General features: G+C 33.0%; 1 protein-coding gene across 1 annotated transcript in view; it reads left to right on the top strand.

Moving 5' to 3' along the window:
• The window catches only part of LOC127218243 (dystrophin), a gene marked incomplete at both ends in the record, with an annotated part of 283679 nt that overhangs the window by 7100 nt on the left and 253667 nt on the right, over nt 1-22912 (top strand). The window contains 2 exons of the mRNA XM_051179265.1: nt 1744-1919; nt 14003-14126. Of these exons, the coding sequence (XP_051035222.1) occupies nt 1744-1919; nt 14003-14126 (300 nt within the window). The remainder of the gene's footprint in view (nt 1-1743; nt 1920-14002; nt 14127-22912) is intronic.

Raw genomic sequence — 22912 nt, 5'->3', positions numbered from 1 at the left:
TTATAGATATTTTCAGGAAAAATATTCATATACACAGTTATTATATGTAAAATTAACTTTCTTGTGATTTTAAATTTCACATTAAAATGTTTCTTGCAATCATAATAAAATTACATTTCATTCAGAATAGAGACACACTTAAATTGTTCATTTAATGTTCTTTCTGTGTTAATTGCAATTACATTTGAGTTTATATATTAAACAACTATAAAACTGTTGCCTTTTGCTTTAATCTTAGTATGTCCTGTCATTGGACATACTTAGAGTTGCTCATAGCTCTGTGATTGATTCTTTATAATGAATTTATGATTGGATTAGAAAAGATAAAATATAATTTTCATTTAAAATGTGTAAGAGTTCAGTACCTCTTGGTGTAAGTTGGATATATTTTTGTTATGATTGTAGTTGTATGTTTGCTTAGTTTCCATAAAGAAGCTACAAAAATAAAATGCTTCAACATGCTAACATGCTTGTCTAAATGCTAGTATTTTAAATGTATATAATTGAACAAATTTTTTGCAGATGATAATTTGTTGTAGGATTTCATTCTTTTGTGGCCAGTTTGGAAGAAGAAATAAATCTCCTGACTCTTCTCCTGTTTCTTCCTATGGAGAGAATCAGCCAACACTTAGTCAAGGAGAGATGGTACACTAAATTTTTCTCACATTTCTTACAAAGTTCAGGAGCGTTCAAAAACAATTCTTAGTGAAGCCAAATACCTATTCTTCTGCTATTGGCCAAAAGAAGAACTAATGCAGGATTTATTTTGCATTTTTGGAAATGAGTTTTCCAAATAAACTGGTTACAGAAGCACTGTAATTAATATGCCAGATGTAACTTATGGTCATAATAAAGTGAACACAGTGAGGAAGATAAGGGGAAAATTTAAAAGGACATAATATGTCATTTTGTACAACTTGTATATCTTTCATATGGAGCTGACAACTGTCATTATGTGTATCATATAGTAGGGTAAATTTGTGAATTATATCTCTCTAAATATGTCTGATCTGAAGGAGAGGGTAATCCTAATGATAAATTCAGAAACTCATGTATTTGAATATATTCAGAGAGTATTTAAATGCACTTTTGAATAACATGGAACTCAAAGATACTTATGGATTAATGAGTACTTTATAATAATATTTTGCTGAAAGTGCAAAGATGCTGATTTTTATTAAATAACATTTTATTCCAAAATTCAACTATCTTTCTAAATATGCACTGAACAAACTAATCATTATTAAATCAAAATTAATTTTAAAACTATATTTAATATATGTATTTTTGAAGGTTTGTCTTCATTCAAGTACCTTCTTAGATGAAATAATTAGAAAAAATATTACCATACTTATGCAATGTACCAGGTGGTAGAAATTGTGTTCAGATATTATAATACCCTTTATCTTAATGTTGTGAACACTTTAATCAACATGTATTAATGATGCAGCAGTAGCATCCTAATTCTTCTTAGTTTCCTTTACTCCCTAAAGTTTTTTCTAATACACTCAGGAGTCACTGTTTATATCTGATTTTGAGATTACATAGCTCTTCTATTTCAGTCAACATAACTTAAGTCAGATAAAATAATTCGATTCAGCCTTAATATGGTGTTAGTTTGATCTGAAGGTCAATCTACCAGTAAGCAGGAACAGTTTCTAATTATTTTTCTACACCACTCCGAGCACTCTTTACCAAAATCTTTCGAGCAGTGTCTGACCTCTGTTTCAATATTTCTCACAGATTTCACAGGCTGTCACCACAACTCAGCCATCACTAACACAGACAACTGTAATGGAAACGGTAACTATGGTGACCACAAGGGAACAAATCCTTGTAAAACATGCTCAGGAAGAAATTCCACCACCACCCCCCCAAAAGAAGAGGCAGATTACTGTGGATTCTGAAATTAGGAAAAGGTGAGATCATTTTATTCATGACTTTATTCACAGATAAAAATTCATTTTTAAGCAGGAAATCTCATTTACATTTGTCATGTTTTATAACTTTCCTCATATTTCTTGAGGCTTGGGTATTTTGTAATGTCAATTAAATAGTGAGGAAAAATAATGAGACAAGTTTTTAAATTTACTCATGAAATCATTTTGTCAATAATTTATGACTTAATGAAAATGCTATTTTCTGGATTGAAAGAAGAAAGTACAAGGATGAACAGCCATGACACATCTTAATATCGAAAATATCCAGTTTCATTTTGTTTCATTATATATGACCTTTCTGTTCAGGTCTTAGTTTTGCATTAAATGACATTCTTCTAGTAATGGAAAGTGCAATTTCATGACGAAGTACACCTCTGATAGGCTAGATCCATTTTGCTGCTTTATGAGAACATATTGTCTCAATCTGCACATCCTAAATCAGAAGTAAAAATGAACAGATTTCCTGATCTTTGGTATTTATAAAGTCTTATCTTGAAGGTGCTGTTATTCTTAACTGATCTTTTTGTGAGTATTCTTAGTAGACATTGTAGATATGTTAGGTATTATGAAATCAGTGAACTATTAAAATAACGGTAATAAAATTTCATAAACACAGAACTAGCATTCAAATCATAAAATGTAAAATTTTCATCCTATATTCATTATTGTAATTTTTAGATGAAGAAAGTACATTTCAATATGCCCTGTGTTTCTAAGTAGCATATGCTCAGGAAAGTATAGAACACTTGACATTAGAATTCGCATATACCAGAGTATAGAATTGTGGGGAGAATTCATACCTAAAAATAGTATGTCAGATGTTCTTAGCAAAGGAAAGGAAACATCTAGAAAAGTTATAGGAATACATTATGTAGTATATTTTATTCATTTATTCATGACTTATAACTTGATTTGAAAATTCCAAACTAACTCTTCATCATGAATATGTCTAGTTTTCTGAGTTAACCATCTAGTTCAAATATGTAAGATCATTATACAACAGCAAGCCTACTGATATTTTATGAGTTATTAACTAAAAAATAATATTTATATATTTTTTAATTTTTTGTGTATGTGTGTATATTATTTGTGTATACAGTTGGTGTGTGTATGCGTGTGTAATATGCATATTACATATTTTTTGTGTGAGCATGGACATATGCATTCCACAGTGTTGGAAGAGGGCAACATTGGTGTTGGATTCTTGAATTTCAATTTTTAAGGCAGGTTCTTGTTTTTCTTATTGTTGCTATGTTTGTTGTTGCCATTTCTTGCTGCTCCTTAGGCAACAGAAATGTGAAGTTCTTGGGATTCTCCTGTCTTTGTTTCTGATCTCATATTAGTTACATTACTATGTCCACCATTTACATGTGCCCTGGGGATTTAAACTCCAGTGCCCAAAACTCCATAGGAAAGATTTTACACATTGAGCCATCTCTCCAGTACTCATATTGCATTTTAATTGGTTAAAATAATATATTATATACATTTCAAATTTCAGTGTCTTTATATATACATCCCACTTATTCAAACATTTATCATCTGTGACTTCTTTCACATGACAAAGGCAAGTGTTAAAAAATATAGCTCTATCTCTGTGACTCCTCACAAAACTAACTGACACATTTGATAAATAGGTTTTCTGAGCTTTATTCCATTCAAATGGTTGTAAACACTGCATGATTTAATGCAACCATTTTATGCAGCAAATTCCACATAGTCTCATCACTACAGCAGTGGAAATGTTACTAACTATTCACTGGGAGAGAAGAAAGAAACAATGACACAAATTAATGAGTAAGTCTTTTAATTTTCATTCAGGTTTTTCTAATACCATGTCCACTGGTTTATTTAATGCAATATTAAATATGTGTGTATAGGTGATGCTTAGTAGCTCTTATTTGTAGATTGTATTTGTTTTTAAATTATGTTTCATTGCTTTTGTTTTAGAAAAAAATGACTAGTGGCTGAACAATTAGCCACCTAAACTCTTTTTTTTAACATATGATCCCCATAGTGAATGTACTTGACTAGGATAAGAGGACAAATGAGGAACATACTGATGGAGTAAATGAAACCCTGCACTTATTATGGATTTTATTATGTTCTTAAAACAATATTCTATTCTTTACATGAATAACATTTATTCTTCCCGATAATTTTCCAAAATAGATATAGGTATTATTAGTATTATAAAGAGCTTCTGAGTACCTGAGCTATGATTGTCACATGGACTGCATAGTAGAGTATCTCTTTAGCAGGTAGAAGATGAAGGTGATATTTCATGGTTTGACTAAGACTGTTTTATTATAGTTGTCCCAGCATAGTTATGCTTAGGGCTAGCATGCACTCTACAGGTGACCTGTTTTGAACAGCTAAATGATATAGATAGATATAGGACTCTACAATGTTAACTTTAAACTGAACAAAAAGAGCAAGAGAAGAAGAATTTGAAGCAATTACATTAACTAATTGAAAATTGTTTACCATATGGAATATGATTACAGAAGTTTCATGAAATTATGACTGTAAAATTTATGTCAGCTAATGTGTTTCTCTCTCTCATTACATATCTGTAGCACATTTCATGGTCAACTTTGTACTTGTACTCTATTAATTCCCTTACTTTCTACATCTATGATTAGCTGTGTTTTCTTTTTTGCCTAATTCCTATGACAGTGTCTCATAAATCAAATCTTTTTGCCTTTGTGACTTATCACAATTGTTGTCTCTCAGGTATTTGTGGTCCTATGAATTAGTGACAACCAAAACATGTTATTCCATATATGATCTCTTCCCTAAAATATGTATTTTTAAAACTAATGCATTGATGATAATATTTCTACATGTGAAAACAGCCAGTGCCTCAAATCCAGTTTCTGTTGTCTGGAATTGCATTGCCCATGTATTTATTTGTAATACTTGGTTTATATGTCCAAATGAGTAACAAATTATGAAGACAAGTCTACCAAAGTTTGAAATTTGCTTGTTTCATTGTCAGGATATGACTATAGGAAAATTACTTAAGATTTATTCATCAGATAAAACAATTTTCTACATTATCAAGCACAGTGTATATAAAGAAGTCACTGAATCTAGTGTTTATGAGGTAATACATTTTCAATTTTATTGAAAATAGATTCTCTTCTTGTACAACAAATTCCAGAAGCAGTTTCCCCTACCAGCACTCCTCTAAGCTACCCCCATCTTCCCTCTCCCCCAGATCCACTCCACTCTGTTTCCCCTTCAGAAAAGAACAGGCATCCAAGAGACAACAGTAAAACAGGACAAAACAAGATAGATTAAGGAAAGCTTAAAACCTTCACTCATATGGAGGTTGGAAAAGGCAACACAGCTGAAGAAAAAGAGTCCCAAGAACAGGCCAAAGAGTCAGATATACCTTCTCCCACTGTAAGGAATATCAAGATTCTCTCAGCCAAAGTCTAGTATATATTTTGATTGTATGAGTGGTATTCTGACTGCCAGATATGTAAAAGATATTTTTAACCAGGAATAAAAAATGTCTGACATTATCTTATGTAACACGGTATCAAGTAAAAATTCTTTCAAAATAGGAAAGATTTTGTCATCTTTCCAGAAAATGACAAATTTTTGAAGAGATGAGTATATATGTACATCACCCCTATGTGATTATCACTAAATGTGTTTGTGTATGGAATTAGTATGTTTTATCCATCACTATGAGCAATTATTATCTGTTATAATGAGTCTTAAAGAAATAGATGATAGTTGGATTGTTTTTTGATGAAGTATGGGTACCTTCAGATATCTCTCTCTAGAAACTAAAAGAATATACACCATATTAGAATGTATGTCAAAATTTCACATCTCTTGGACTCTGACATAGAGTTTTGTTTGTTTTATAAGTGAAGAAAAAAACCCAAACACATTTACTTCTCCAAATATAAGAGGAACTAGAATTGAGTGCATAGGCTGGCTATCTCTCATCAGAAAATCCAAAATGCTATACTTCCAATAATTTCTTTCACCAGCTTGTTCTCTACACTAGGCTCTGCACCTCTCAAAGCAAGGTCACCAGAGAGCTCCTTAATTGCCAGCTTCAAAGGTCACTCTTCAGTTCTTGTCCTTCTTGACCTTTGTATTGTGCCTGACAGTGATAATTAGTCCCTTCTGAAAGTTTCTTTACTCTCAGTTTCTGTTCTCTGCTGTTTCTTTTCCCTCTGGTTTTCTGACTATGTCTTGTCAATATTCTCTTAACCCTTTAAGGTCAGTTTTCACAACTAAATTTTTTGAATTTACTTTTTCTAACAACATATTCATTGCTTGGATTTTGTTACTTATATTCTTGTCAGTGTTAATTATTTGTAACTTATAATTTTCAAAGTAAAATTTTTAGCTCACAATCAGCCTTGATACTTACACTTGTATAAATAAAACACTAGTTATATAAATTTAGATTTCTATGATAATTTAAAATGTAGCTCTGTGTTTTCGATTTTGCAAATCTGAACTATATCATTCATATTGAATCCTCAAAGATTGGCAATGCCTGCCTTTTGAGAGTGAAATACCTAGCAATCTATACAGAAAGTGACAGTGGTCTCTGTAACTGCCATATCACCAAATTCTTTCAAAATGTACCTCATAAATTATTGTCAGTGTATTTCTTGAAATATGTCCTAGGAATTCCTTTATATTTAATTGCTAGCTTCATTCTCTGCCCAGTGTTTATATACTAGTGTTACTCATCATTGCCTAAAAATTGTTCCCAGTTCATAATTAAATGAAGAACTTTAACTACGATAGAAATTATTGTACCACTTCCTTTTTCACGAAATTCTGGCAAATATAAAATCAGATGAAACAGTAGAATTTGTGAGTTAATTGATTATTTGAAAACTCTCTTATCCTAACACAAGAGTATAGCATATAATTTAAAAACTGTCACAATCTAGTGGAACTATCATGAACCTGAGTTTCCATTAAGGACTCTTAGTTTAATTTCCTAGTGGTTTCTATTCTCTTAATCACTTGTTTCTTTGTGTCTACTATAGTCTTTCTATAACATTTCTCAGAACATCTAGGCTTTTCCTACTTTCTCATACATTATTTATAAGTGAACAACCTTGAATCTGTATAACTTTGTAGAGATATTAAAAAACTTTAATTCAATCACTAACTTTTAATCGCTTTAGTTTTAAATATGTATATTTATTTCAGCCTTCTTGAAGAAAATAAACACCTTATTTTTCTAGTTACAGTGTTTTATATAGATTTGAGAAAAAAATTGAATATTCAGTAAATATTCCTGATTGTTAAGGGGATATTTGATAGAGATTTCTTATCTTCTTGGTTGAGAAACAGTAGCCTTGTATGTGTTTCAAAGAGGAGGTATTGCTTAACCATATGGTAGACACTAAAAGCAACACACACACACACACACACACACACACACACACACACACACAAAATGGAGCAACACAAATAACATTAAAAAGCTACTAAAATTGTTGAGGTAGAGGAAAATGTATGGTGACTTATGTGATAACATCCCAGGAGCTTGACCTTCTAACATAAGTTAAACTGAATCTGATAACCATGCAGGGAATTTTACTTGGGAAATATATGGATAAAAATGAAAATGTTTGAATTCCTAATTATTAACTTTAAACCATTGTCTTCCCATTAACACATATGTGTTCTAATAGAAGGTATTCACATTCTGGCAACTTCTAAGACTGTCAATAAATACTTTTCTAATAAGAAACCTATTGTCTCTTTAAGTTAACCACATGTCACACTGATATATAATGAGAAGCTACTTTGGACCACATGTGTATTTTCAAAGTTTTTATATTGATGTTTAAACCTTTAATGCCATAGTATGTAGAGATGGAGTTTTGGGAGACAGAGTCCTCAAGATGTGACTACCATAAAAATGCTAATATACTTATATGAAGAAATATCAGAAAGTATGTTTTCAATGAGTCAGCCTACAAGTCTACATGCAGGAAGAGAGATATTCCCAGAACCTCATCATTAAGGCACTGTGACCTTAGATTATAAATGATACGGCTGTGTGAAAAAATATTGCACATTTAATTGCATCTATGGAACTTTATAATGAGAGGCAAGCAAAGTACTGGCTTTGCAAATAAGTAAGATCTACTTTGTATTTAAACTAAAATTATAGAGATGTTCACTATAAGAAGTAAATGGTTTAAAACAGGTCATGAAGCTGTGGAAAGACCACTGGGGCAGGAAGAACATGTCAGATTTAAATGCTTTCCACATTATACTAGATAGTTTCTGAACCCTGACTATCAGTTATTTAAACTTTAAAGACCCACAACATAAAAGAATATTGAAATCTTTTAAACTCAGTGAGATTTCACACTGAGAGTGTTTAAAATTTAAACTGCCTTCCATAAGGTCTAAGACAGAAAATGGAGCTTTCTTTGACTATTCCTGTAGACAGTATGAGCCATACCACTCAGGACAGAAGTGATAGCAACATTAGTTTTCATGATACTGTTAATATTTATTCAACTAGGACCTAATGGATGCTCATGATTTGGAAAGTATTATCATTGCTATCATTACAACCATACTTAATTGTTCTCTCAGGGCGTTTGCATTCTAGAAGAAGCACATCCAATAAAGGGAAGAAAATGACTTCTAAAATGTTTACTTAGATGTAGAAAAAGCTTCCTTCATGTTTTAGACAAACAACACATGGAGAAATTAGTTCTGAGTTAAAGAATAGTGAAATACTAAACTCAAGTTAATGGAAAATTACATTTCAAATAAAGGGGAAGTCCTTATATATGGTTTTAGGTGATTTTGTGAGCTTTGAACATAGAATTTTTATACAGTGAAATGACAAAGAAAATGTGGTAATGACATTAATAAGTAGGGTGAATGTCCAGTGTTAGAGATTCAAAAAAAGACTAAATGCTAGATTTGAATCTTCGGGTCATTGGGAAGCCATAAGTACTTTGGAGAGAAAACGTTGCTGTATAGCTTTTGTCAACCTCTCTATTTTAACCCTACTTTAAATGATGGTTTGCTAAGTAAACAAGCTTGATGAAAAGCCTGTGTTCTGAACTATGAAATCACTTCCATTCATTTTTACTCCTTGAATCTCATGTATAAAAGTTCTGAAGTGGCTGGAACCCACCTGGTTAGAAGAGATAATCCACTTCTACAAGTTGTCCTCTGCCCTTCATATGTGCACTAACCCCCAAATTCCACTGCTACCCAAGAAATAAGTACATGTAATTTCCCAGATATTTCTGGAGAAGTCATTTCCTGCAGCACTACACAAAGCAAGAAAAAAGTATTTCCTTTTATTCTGGAGGGCCAGGGAAACATTTTTGGGGTTTATATACGACAGTTCTGTTAAAACTGTTTAATTAAGATTCAGTAGCCAGAAAGTATTCAAAGTGTGCTCAAGAAATCTACAAAAAATGATGAACATGGATGTACACCAATTCATTTTATTTGACAAAAGAGGTATGAGCATGAATTTGTCCAAAGGGATGTTATGCTCAAGGGTAAAATGGATGAGAGTGTTTTACTATGTATTTGACTTCATTTTAGATTTAATGATTTGAGGTTTCCTTTTTGTGGTTGTTTTGTTTTGCTACTGTTTCTGTTAATCCAATGACTTCTTACATTTATCAACCGTTAATCTAAAACTGAAATTAATGCAACTAAACTGAAATAAATACAACTGACACATGAGGAATAACAAAGGAGGGATTAAATCCTAAGCAAGAGCCTAGCTAATAACCCATATTACATGTATGTTCTTCACATTTGTCTCTGACTGTATGAAAAGTATAATGAATAGTATCCAAGGTTTCATATGGTGAAACAAATTACACAAGTTTTACATAAAATCAATATTTTTCATTGTGAAAACATAGAAATTGATTCATCATTCTTGAAATTCTATGTTTCTTTCCTTTCCTATTTAAATTAATTTATCTTACACATAACATTAAAAAGTTTTAACTTGCATAGTACACACATATATATTAGGGTATATTATAGTTAAGGCACATAGAGCCTGATAATCCCCTTATTTGTAAAATGAATGAAATAGGTAAATAATGATATAGGAATAAGTTCCTTGATTACAAAGAACACAAGGCACCATTGCACTATTTGCATTAATAATATTTCCTTATTTATATACATAAGTGGTAATTTTATCATAGTAATTTCTGGAGGTATTATATGAATAGAACTTCAAGATATTTTTGTTTCCAAAAATGCCTGAAAGCATTTTAGCTCTACAACTGAGGGTAACTTACTAACATGTTCTCTGTATAGAATTTTATCTTTATCTTTGAACATTTTATGTTTCTGTGTATGAATACCTGCATGGAAAATGCATTTGTCACCATGTTACTCTTATACAAGTTAGAAAATAAAAGAGAAGTTAAACTTCAGATTTGGCAAGATTTGAAAGGGACTGTGTACCTTCTAGTAATTCACATCTTTTCACAGGCACAGCCTTAGTTTTTCAATCAGGTTGTGGTTGATACTATGAGTACATGGGAATCCCTTCACAAATGCTTTTACTTCTCCTTCACTGATGGTATTAAGTGGGACTGTACATTTGGCAGTGTATTCGACAGAAAGTAATGCATAATACTGAGTGTTTACTCTAAGAACTGTAAGCAATAATTTTGAATGTGGAATTGTTGAAACTAGACTGAACATTATATTGGTACAGAGAAAATTTTAGTAAACTATAAATGAACAAATCATTTTAATGATCAAAGCAATTGATATAATGTCAAATCTAAGTAACAACAAAAATAATAGTGATTCTAGAAAGCACTGAAGAAAACACAATTATACTTTCATAGTAGTATGATTAATTTTGAGATAATTGTATAGTGTGTAAGTATAGGGTAAAACTAAATTACAGTAAAAACAGAAAACATATTAAAAGATTATTAGAGATTCAGGTGGTAAAACAGGTCCAAATCGAAGGCATGTGGAAAATTTGAAAACAAGATGGTGTTGAGAAGAAATTAGGTCATGAAACATGCAACTTAGGTCTGGAAGCATGCAAGAGTCTCAGATTAGACTGCACTGCACTTATTTCTTTGAGAATCAAGATATCACATTGATAAGGAAGGGAATATAGAGGTGTGAATAATATAAACTTGTTTATATTAGCCTGTATTCATATTTTATGTAGGTTTATTTCATTCCAGAAAGGTAGTGCAATATAGTCACCCATGTGCAACATAGTTACTTTTTTCACAAATAAAACCATCACTCAAAACTACACAGAAATAATATCTGAACTCCTTTTTAAAAATGAGTACATAAGGAATCAGAAAATTAGCTAAGCAGTTGATTTACTTGTCAATCCTGGATACTTGAGTTCATTCTCTGGTTCTTACATGGTAGAACTTGGAGAAAGCAGACTCTTATATGTTGTGCAATTTGTCCTCTGACTTTCATATTCATGCCATGGCACATTCTTGCTCACTCAGCACAGAAGCAAATGTAAGCAAGTAAATACAATGAAAACATCTTCCATAATAAAGCTGTGCAAATATTTTAATGTGCAACCATACTCAATAGGTAATTATTCAAAAGAGATGATCCAGCACCTTTTTTTACATTTATAAAATCAGAGAAACAAAAATTGAACAACAAAAGGCCTCTTTAGATTTTCAAATGTTGTTGTTTGAATTGATCTGAATTATTAGAAATGCATGCCAATGTGTGTCTGAGCCTCACTTAAAATCTTCACACAGCCACAAACAAGTTACCAAGATGTTGAATCTACAAAGCCTGAATTGTGTATAGATAACCAGTTTACTTGGCAGAGCCCCTAGTTCTCAAGCTTTTTTAACCCTAATAAATTGAAGAGTGAGTTTTAAAAACCTATCCTTGAAATGTCCCTAAGTGTGTTGAATCACTGTTAGGTGTCCAAAATGTTTAATTAGTCAAATAGATCCTTAAATGTTAGCAAAAGTTAAAAAAAAGACTATCTCTCAATAGTCATCAAATACTAATAGCTCCTTAGGAAATGGTGGTATTGCATATCAACCTTCCCACCTTGTATGTTGAGCTTTTGCCTGTGTGGAACTTGCACATATTTCATGCATGCTATTCAATCATTGTTAGCTCATATGTGCATCACTCTATTGTGTCAGGAAATCAATGTTTCCTTGACGTAATCCACCAGATCCAGATCACATAATCTTTCTGCTCCCTCTTTAGCATAGTACCCTGAGCCTCAGAGTTAAATATGAATATATATTTGTTGTCTTCTCGTTGCACTGTTTTAATTTCCATTTACTATAAGGGAAATATTCTTTGATGAGGGTTTGAGAGATTTTCTGATCTATGAGTATTGCAGTAAGTTATTAGGTATCATTTCAATTGTCCATTTAGTAGAGTAACAGTTTGTCACTGACAAAAGGAGAGGCATCTATACCATGAAATTTCAGTTTCATATTTCACATGTCTAAAAGTGTTCTGAAGTTTCTTTAATATAAAAATTATTTTCTTCTAAATTTAAAATAGCTATCCTTCTTCTGTTTTTTGTTTGTTTGTTTGTTTGTTTTGATTTGTTTTCATTTTGGGGGGTGACAAACTGTCATCAGAGTATGATTGTAATATGAAAAAACAAGATCAATATAAATTCTGTGTCTACTCAAAACTTTCAAAAATCTTTGACTAGTCAATGAATTAAGTTGAGTTAATGTTTTATGGACCCATATGTGGATGTAGGCAATATTTTCTATTTATAATCTATAGCAATGGGGAATTAGACTGTAGAGTTTAATCCTAAAGGGCAAATTTTATAATACTATTTGAATATTTTATTTCATATTGTTGAGTCAAAATATTTTTCTTACGTTGTGTTCAGTGATTTAAAGCAAAAAGAAATTTTAAAAAATGTATTGAGAAGAGATTATGCTAGAAGTCTTATAATGCTTTTCTGGATATGAGCCAATAATGGATTTCCCAGTTTTTAAGGGATGGTAGCAGATGGCAAACTTCAACTACAGTTCAGAGTATGCTATACATGTGCACTGAATAAAGTACTGATGGTATATTGTTAATAAGTCTGTTGAGACTACATCAAATAGGATGCCATTTAAATTTTTCATGTTCCATACTCAAAATCCACCCAGGTACATATCAAGGCACACCTCACCATCTACTCTATCCATGACCTCTTGGAGTATATGAAAGGACTGGTCCTGCAGAATCATGGCAATATGGTCTGCATGACTGGCATAACAGATGATTCACTGGGACTCCATGGATAATGAACTGACTGTAGCCCAAAAGTATTGCTTTAGTGGATAAATTAAGTCCTAGTCCCTACTTCAAATGACGTGACAGATTTAGATGACCCCTTCTGGATGGCATCAACCTACATGTGGAGTGGGGGGTGGGAGGGGAAGTTGGTTGGGGTACATGTGAGGTGGATAAAGAGGGAAAGAGGGAGGTAGGGAGGGAGAATCAATTGGGTCGATATGTAAAATAAAAAAGGCAATAAAAATAAATGTAAATTAAGGAGGAAGGCACATATGCTTCACATGCAAGAGGACTCTATATTTTGTTGGAAATTGATAATTAAAAAGGGAAACTTGATAAAAACATATGGATTTTTAAAAGATTAATATTTCATGATATTCAAGCCTACTATGTATCTTTTTGTTTGTTTTTGTTTTTCGAGACAGGAATTCTCTGTGTAGGTTAGGGGCCTGTCCTGGAACTCACTCTGTAGAAAAGGCCAGACTCGATCTCACAGAACAAAACTTGCAAGAAGAGTCTAGTGTCTTGGAGGAGATATTTTACAGAGAATGGCTACATTGAGTTGAATAAAATGAATGCCATGTTCATGAGACTAGATCAAATTTGACTCCAAAATTTGTGTCTACCTAACTAGGAAGATATTGATGCTGTTAACAATCATTGAAGCATCTGATTAAAAGGGATGTGGTATATGGGAATAAATTCCTTTTCTTTTTCTATATAGAAGAAAGAGATAATAAGGAAATGATATACCTTATTCCTTGCTTTCTTAGGTTGGATGCCGATATAACTGAACTTCACAGTTGGATTACTCGTTCAGAAGTTGTATTGCAGAGTCCTGAATTTGCAGTCTATCGGAAAGAAGGCAACATTTCAGACTTGAAAGAAAAAGTCAATGTATGTTCTGACTTATATTATTTGTTTATCCTTATATTGTGCTGCTCACAAATTCGTTTCTGTTCATGGTTTGTTCTATAGCTTAGAAAGTTTATAAAATAAAATGTTGCACAATATAATAAATTAAAGTAGGACAAGGTGATAGAGTACCCTATTTATGGAGGCTCAAATAAATATTTTATAGTAAACACTACCTGTCATGAATTATAAGATACTTACATATTGTATCAGCTCACCTGCAAGGTGTGCACCACCTTTCAGTACTTGCTTTAAGTAACACATACTTAACTATGATTATTCCTTTCTAAGATTATAAGATTTGACCTTCAAACAGGACTTTTATTGACTTACTAAGAATTGTTCCATGTTCTTGGCTTTGTTTCTTCAACTTCGAAAATTATAGACATTCACATTTGCTATGTAATTGATACTATACTCTAAGAGACTTCTATGTATAATGGTAAATAAAAGGAACAGGCTCAGAATAATAAATGTGAAATAATTTTAGTTAGAATAGTATCACTCATAAGTGTATGCATTACCATTTAAGTCATGACCTATGAAATCCCTTTACATGATTGCAAATATAATACTACCTCACAAATAACATTTCCATGAAAGGTAAATATGTTCAAACTCCTTTATATTAGATAGATACGAAGACAGATAGATGGATAGATAGATATAACTTTTGTATGAATAACCAACTAGAAGATTGCCATAGGGCTTCTTTATATATATTTATTTTTAGTTACGTCATTCTATAGCCATCAGTCTCCTCTGTAATCTTTCTCAGATACAATCTCAAAGCTAACATTATCCTGCATTTCTTTGATATAACCTGTGATTACTTTTTTTTTTAACTTGGGCTTAAAAATCATGGGCATAAAAATTATGTATTTCAAGATTCCATTGCTTTTTCCCTGCTGAGTAATTTTCCATTATGTAAATTACCACATTTTCTTTACCCATTATTCTGTTTAGGGGGATGTAGATTGCTTCCAGGTTCTGGCTATTACAAATAATGTTGCCATAAACATAGTTGAATAGATATCCTTGTTGTATGAATGCAGATCCTCTGTGTGTAAGGATCCGCTTAAGAGTGGAATTGCTGGGTCTTGAGGTAGATTGATTCCCATTTTCCTGAGGAATTACCATACTGATTTCCAAAGTGTCTGTAAAAGTTTGCCCTCCCACCAGCAAGGAAGGAGTGTTCCTCTTTCTCTATATTCTCTCCAGCATAAACTGTCATTGATGATTTTGATTTTAGCCATTTTGACAGGTACAAGATGGTATCCCAGAGTTGCTTTGATTTGATTTGCATTATCCTGATGGCTAAGGATGTTGAGCCCTTCCTTAAGTGTCTTTCAGCCAGTTTAGTTCCTCTATTGAGAATTCCATATTTAGTTTTGTACCCCACTTTTTTAGAAGAAACTGTCCTGAGTGAGGTAACCCAGTCACAAAAACACAAACATTGTATATAATCACTCATATATGGGTAATAGACATAGAGCAAAGGATTACCAGTCTACAATCCACACCTCCAGAGAAGCTAGGAAACAAGGAAGACCCTAAGAGAGACATATATGCTCCCCTAGGGAAGGGGAAATGGAAAAGATCTCCTGAGAAAATTGGAAGCAAGGGGGAAAGGAAAGGGAGGAGAAACAGAAGTTGAGAAGAGGAGCAGGGGAGAAAATCATGAGGGACCATGATTTAAAGAGAAAACTGGCACTAGGGAAATGTCCAGAGATCTACAAGGATGACCCCAACTAACAATCTAAGCTATAGTAGAGAGGATTTATTAAATTCCCTGACTCTATAATGAGATTGATGGCTGCCTTATATGCCATCTTAGATCTTTCACCCAGTAACTGATGGAAGCAGAACCAGAGACCCCCCAGCTAAGCACTGAGTCGAATTCCTGGAAACAAGTTGTAGAAAGTGAGAAATGATGAGCAAATGGGTCAAGAACAGGCTGGAGAAACCCACACAAACAGCTGACTTGAGCAGACAGCTCATGGACACCAGACTTACAGCTGGGAAACCAGCATAGGACAGAACCAGGCACCATGAATGTGGATATAAGTTAGGGGACCTGAGCAGTCCATGGGGACCCTAGTAGTGGAACAGCATTTATCCCCAGTGTATTAATGGACATTGGGAGCTCATCACCCACAGAGGGATACTCTCTCAGCCTAGACACATGGGGGAGGGTCTAGGCCTTACTTCAAATGATATAACAGACTTTAACGATTCCCCTAATGGAAGGCCTCACCTTCCATTCTGTTCTTCTATTGAGCAGAAGAGGCATGGGATAGGTGTTGTTGGGGTGGGCATGGGAGCATGGGAGGGAGAGGAAACTGGGATTGATACACAAAATAACATTTTTTTTCAAATGTAAATAAAAAAGGAAAAATTCTTGGAATAGAAAATTCTCTAAGTTATCCTCTAAGTTTCAAAGTTCATATGATGTATCCATCTACATATGTATGAATCACCTTGTAATTTTATTAGTTAACTCAGGCTATTATTTACTTAATCTGTGTAGTTATGTGTGTACCATCTTATGTCAGCCTTTTAAAATGGCATTAGTTAAGCATGAGAATGGATTGCCACCCACAATGTAGGAAAAATAAATTAAAATTTTCTCTATCATTTGGCAACTTGAAAGCAAATGTCAAAAAAATCAATAATGCCAACATGATAGACTAAAAGTACTCAAATGTACAATACTCTATAAGTCATTTTATGATTCCTTCTAAATCACCTTTATCAAGTTTAACTTTCATCTTCCGAAATAACAAAATCACTTTAATTGCTTGCTAAAATAGGACATGAAATTATGTGCCTAGAGTTTTCCTTCAAGATATATATATATATATATATATATATATATATATATATATATATATATCAGAGACCCTTGAGAGAACTGATGATGGATATTTATTTAGCTCAGGTATACATTAATTTTCTTAATTTCTTCACTTGTCAGTTTATGTAAGTTATTTTGAACTCAGGAGAGGCCTTTCCCATAAAAGTGCCTGGTATTAATTCACTTGTAGATACCAATTTTGCTTTTTACTTTTGTTGCTGGTTTTCTTCACTCATACCTAAAGTATTTTTAAATTTTTATTTATATTTATTAGTGTTATTTGTATTGATTCTTTAGGAATTTCACATTGTAAACTCTTAACCCTCTCATTTCTCAGTCCTTCCAGGTCTGCCCTCCACCCTTATTTTTCATGAAGTTCTCTTCTCCCCTAGCTTACTGCTATATGTTATGCATTTGACATATTTTGACACTTGTTCCAACTCAATATTTGGAAAATAAATTTCCTATACTTCATCCTTTATTTTTGACTAGAAGTTTCTATATTTATTCTCATTAAATTAGCATCTAAGGGGCAAACGAATTAGCTCAGTGGTTAAAAATATGCCTTGCTCTTGCAGAGGAAATGTTACCATTCCCCAAAACCATGGGATCACTCAATACTATCTGTAATTCTAATTCTAGGAGATCTGATACCTTCTGATGTCCATGAAAACCTGTCATGCAGGTGATTCACATACATACACCAATACAAAACACATACAAGAAAAAGAAATTCTAAATAATATCTAAGCTAAAAGTATCCACATACACACACACACACACACACACACACACTCATACTTACATACATACATACAAACATACATACATACATACATACATACATACATACATACATACCTCCAAATCTTTCTCATAAAAGTCCAGAGGAATACATCTAATTAGGTGGGTTTAAACTGATTGTATAGTGTATACAGTCAATAGGATGACAGATAGTGTCAATCATTAGGTGAATTTTGTTATTTTGTGTATGAGCTTAGGAAATGATTTAAAAGGTAAAAAAAGCTATTAGAGAAATTTAGAGGAAATTAGCTTGGAAACTTAAATTATACCTGATTACCTTCCTATCTTACCTTTATACATTTTCTTTTATTTCCACTTAATAAGAAACTGAAAAGAAAATTAGGCTACCAAGATGTTTGTTTCTGCTCTATTACTAGATATTTGAACTATAGAATTTCTCTATAATCCTTTATGACAGTGAAAAGTATACGCTACAAGGATCTTTGTGTTCATTGCATAAAGTAAGAATCTTTCAGCTGGTCCACCTTTTGAAGTTTTAATTTCACCACTGCTAAACCAGACTTACTATAAATTAAATGTGATCTTGATATGTTTCTGTTTATAGAAATTGGAAAAATATAAGCAGTAACAGTAGCTACCTTTGCTCTTCAGTTAGGACTCTGAGTTCTTAGGTGCTACTATCCTGGGACTTGCTGTCAGTCTATGATTTTTTTTTCATCCCCATTAAATAATTTCTAAGAATTCTAACATTAGAGAAGGCCACTGAATATAATCACTTCTTAGAACAGATAATTACAAGCTACCCTTAAACAATCAGGTATCCCCTCATCTTCACAAATATGCTTAAGTATTCTTTAGAAAAAATCATGATTTTTTACTTCTTCACAAGATTTTAAAAGGTAAGAAAACTAGGTATCAATTACTGCTAGTACTTTATATCGTTAACTAAAACAAAAAGCAACCACATTTCATTACTTCCTTATCTACCACAAGTTACAATTTAAAAATTAATACCTTGAAACTTTTCAGGTGCTTATTCTGCATGTCTTTCTTGTTATTCTGCATGTTATTCTGCAGCTGCATACTTGCCATGTCTATTTTGGAAAATAAAAAGCATTTTTACATAGTGTGCAGGTCTGCTCTTTCTGAAAAATAAAGCAACCTCACAGTGCGATGGTCTATTCCTAGTGGCCCTTGAATAAAATGTTTTGATAAGATCACCACCTCCCTGAAATTAAGCTGCTTATTAATCAGAAAATGTCCCTTTATGTGTGATTTTATATTATTTTATATGTGTTTTATATTCATACTTTCATATTGAAATTTTACCTTGTATTTTGCACACTGAATTATGAATTTTAGAATTTACAATTTGTTGATGATTTCTTAAAAATTTTATGAGCCTATATTTTATTTAATATTACTAATGAAATGACTCATGTAGCTTTTTGGATCATTTTGACTTGAAACTATATCTATTATAGTAAACAATTTAGAATTTATTTTAAATGTAGGACAATATTAAACAAAACATTTGTTAATATTTTCAATTAATGATTTAAAATTCTCTATTATAATATGAAAGTGATTTTAATACTAAAATCATTATTTGTAGGTATGTTTATAAACCAAACATATGAAAAGTGGCATATATATAAAAGCAGAATTTATTTTCCAGAGAAAAACAAGTAGTGAAAAATAATAATGAGTTTGGATATGTTTTCATAAACAGTATGGTGCAAAAGGTATACTTAATACATCATCACTTAATAGAAATCAAAAAATTTAAATTATCTGAAAAAGTTCCTGCATGATAGCTTATATTATACATTAATTATATGTCTAGTGGTATTCTAGAGACTGATGTTAGCTTAAGCAAGGAAACATGAGGATTCCTCGAATGATATAGTTTTATATCCCTGCAAAAAGATAAACATTTATAAAAAATAAATGCTCTTAGTAATAAGTATTATAGAGAATTGTAGGTAAGAAATGTGGATTAGGTAGTCATTGTGAATATATCTATGTGTGTAAATGTATGTGTTTATTTTGTGTTTGTGTGTCAGTTTGTATCTATGTGTACATGTGTGAGTGCAGCAGATGATTCACTACATAATTATGAATTAAGAAAAAGCCTGTTGCTTCTGGTGACAAGAAAGTATGTTCTTGAAGAAAAATAATCAAGGGATTTTGTGATAGGAAACAAATTCTAAAAGTTTTGAGAAGTTAATATTATTCAGGGCTTGAGCATTTACTGAGTGTCCTTTAAAGGTATGTATTTTGTGTATTTTGGATGGAACCCAGGCTTTGCATGTGCTAGAAAATGATTTGCTGATGAAATACATCCCTGGATTTTAATATTAAATTTGAAAACATGCATCTCTCTTAGAAATATTTCATTTTGAATATTGTAACAATAAAGGAAATAGTAAAAATAATATTTTATTTGCATATGCTATGATCTTAAAGCCAACAGGAAATAGATAGATAGTTAGAAGGGTAGATAAACAGACAGACAGAAAGAGAGAGATAATGCATAAAGATAGATGAAATGTATTTGTTTTGATAGGGATTGTATATGTTGATAGGGATTAAACAAGGAGCCTAACTCCTACTAGGCAAATATTCTTACAGTGAGATTTCCCATTCCAAAAATGATAAGACTTCCTGATATTTTTAATAGTGGAGACTGTGTGAAGAAAAAACATGAATAGTTTAAGCTCATAAAAAGATTCTTGAGAATTGGCCTGATTAAATTCATTTAAGTTATATAGATTTGATGCTTGAAAGCTATTTCTGAAAGATTTGGATAGGAACCAGGAACTTATATCAGGTACATGTGCTTTTGAAGTCATAGGAAACATATACATGTTACTAATGCACAAAGCAAAACAATAATTACATTTGTGAAGAAAAGGAAATTCTATATATTAATTATCACCATAAGTAAATTGAGAGGTAAAATTCAGCTTTGGCCTTCTATAACTGGGTGGACATTGTTGACTTTGATAGTGACAATTTGTTTTTTATTTTTTTTAAATTTATTTTATATAACCAAGTCCATTTAAATGAAAACAAACAAACAAACAAACAAACATTTATAGACAATATTTGGGAATTTTGGCGTTGTTCTTTCCAAAATACTTCCTGCTGGTTAGGGGCACTGTCATAGGGGATTCAAAGAAGATTCAGAAATGCTGGCTGTAGTCTGTAAGGCTGTTTTGTCCAGCTGTTTTAAATGTAGGATCACCTCGTACTCTGTTTCAGGCGGTATGGTGTGATCAAACCACATTAGTCTGGAAGGAATCCACAACTTTTCATTTTCTGTGGAAACAAAAATAGAAATACTTTTCTGCAGTAACTTGTCCTTGAACATAAATTTTGTAGTCAAAGCATTTTTTTAATTTAATTTATTATTTTACATGTTGATCCCAGTTCCCTCTCCCTCCCACCCTCCCAACCTCCTAAACTCCCTCTGTTCCTCCCTCCCACCTTCCCTCCCTTTCATCCTCTCTGCCTTCTCAAATGCACTCTAACCACCCTCCCATCCCTCCACCCCAATACCATATGTAGGGGAATGCCATCCAGTAGGGGTCAAGTAGGTCTGACAGGTCATGTGAAGTAGGGACTAGGGCTTCTCACCTGTCTCTAGATTAAGGCAGTTATCTCTCCATGGGGAATGTGTTCACAAAGTCCTTTTGTGCTCCAGGGATACATCCTGGCGCCACTGTCTGAGGTCCCTTAGACAGCTCAGTCCTTCTGGCTGAGACCCATAATCAGGGGGGCCTGAATCAGTCCAATGGTGGCTTCCCAGCTATCAGTCTGGTGGCCTGTTAGCTCCTCCTTGTTCAGGTAAGCTGTCTCTATGTGTTTCTGCTGCCTGGTCTTGTCCTCTCCCTCTGCATCTGAGTTCTAATTCGACCCAGTGTTTATGTTTGGTTGTTTGCTTCTGTTTCCAACAGGCATTAGTTGAGGGCTCCATGGATAAGTTAGTTGTTGATCTTATTCTCCAGGAAGGGCATTTATGATAGCCTTTCCACGGAAGCTCAAATTGTTAGTTGGCAGCAGTCTTGTAGCTCTCTAGACCTTTCTTTGTGTTCAATTTTATCTTCAAACCAATATTGGCTCCCTCTTTTATGGTCTCTCTCTCTGTCTCTGTCTCTCCCTCTCTCTTTCCTGTCTTCTATTCCTAACCAGGTTAAATCTTCCTGGTCACACATGTTTTCGTTTCCTCCCCCTCATTTTCTCCTACTTCTCTTTCCATTCGCTGCCCCCCTTCCTCTGAACTCGGGGGGACTTGTCCCTTACCAGTTCTGTGAGGGACTTTATATGAATATATTAGAATACCATTGTATCCTCATTCCTCTTGTGGTGTGAATTATAGGCTGGTAATCATTTGATCTAGGTCTAAAATCCATATATGAGTGAGTGCATACTGTGTTCCTCCTCTTTTTGTGACTGGGTTACCTCATTCAGGATGGTTTCTTCAACTGCCATCAACTTGCCTGTGAATATCAAGATACCTTTATTTTCTTTTCTGTAGAGTAGTATTCCATTGTGTAGATGTGCCACATCTTCATTAACCATTCTTCAATTGAGGGGCATCTAGGTTGCTTCCAGGTTCTTGCTATTACAAATAGTGCTGCTATGAACATAGTTATGAATCCTTTGGGTATATGCCTAAGAGGGGGATTGCCAGGTCCTATGGTAAACTCTCATTTTCCCGAGAAACTGCCATACTGATCTCCAAAAATGGCTGTATGAGTTTGCACTCCCACCAGCAGTGGAGGAGTGTTCCCCTTTCTCCACATCTTCTCCAGCATGAGTCATCTTTGGTATTTCTAATTTTAGCCATTCTGGCAGGAGTAATATGGTATCTCAAAGTTGTTTTGATTTGCATTTCCCTGATAGCTAAGGATGTGGAGCATTTTCTTAAGTGTCTTTCAGCCTTATGATTTCCTCTATTGAGAATTCTTTCTTCAGTTCTGTACCCCATTTTTTAATAGGGTTATTTGGTGTTGTGTTGACTAGTTTTTTAAGTTCTTTTTATATTTTGGAGACCAGCCCTTTGTCAGATTAGGATTGGTGAAAATCTTTTCCCAGTCTGTGGGCTGCCATTTGGTCTTCTCTACAGTGTCCTTTGCCT

Source organism: Phodopus roborovskii, unplaced genomic scaffold, assembly GCF_943737965.1.
Source record: "Phodopus roborovskii unplaced genomic scaffold, PHOROB, whole genome shotgun sequence".
Taxonomy (NCBI): Eukaryota; Metazoa; Chordata; class Mammalia; order Rodentia; family Cricetidae; genus Phodopus; species Phodopus roborovskii.
This window is presented reverse-complemented; position numbering and strand designations above follow the sequence as displayed.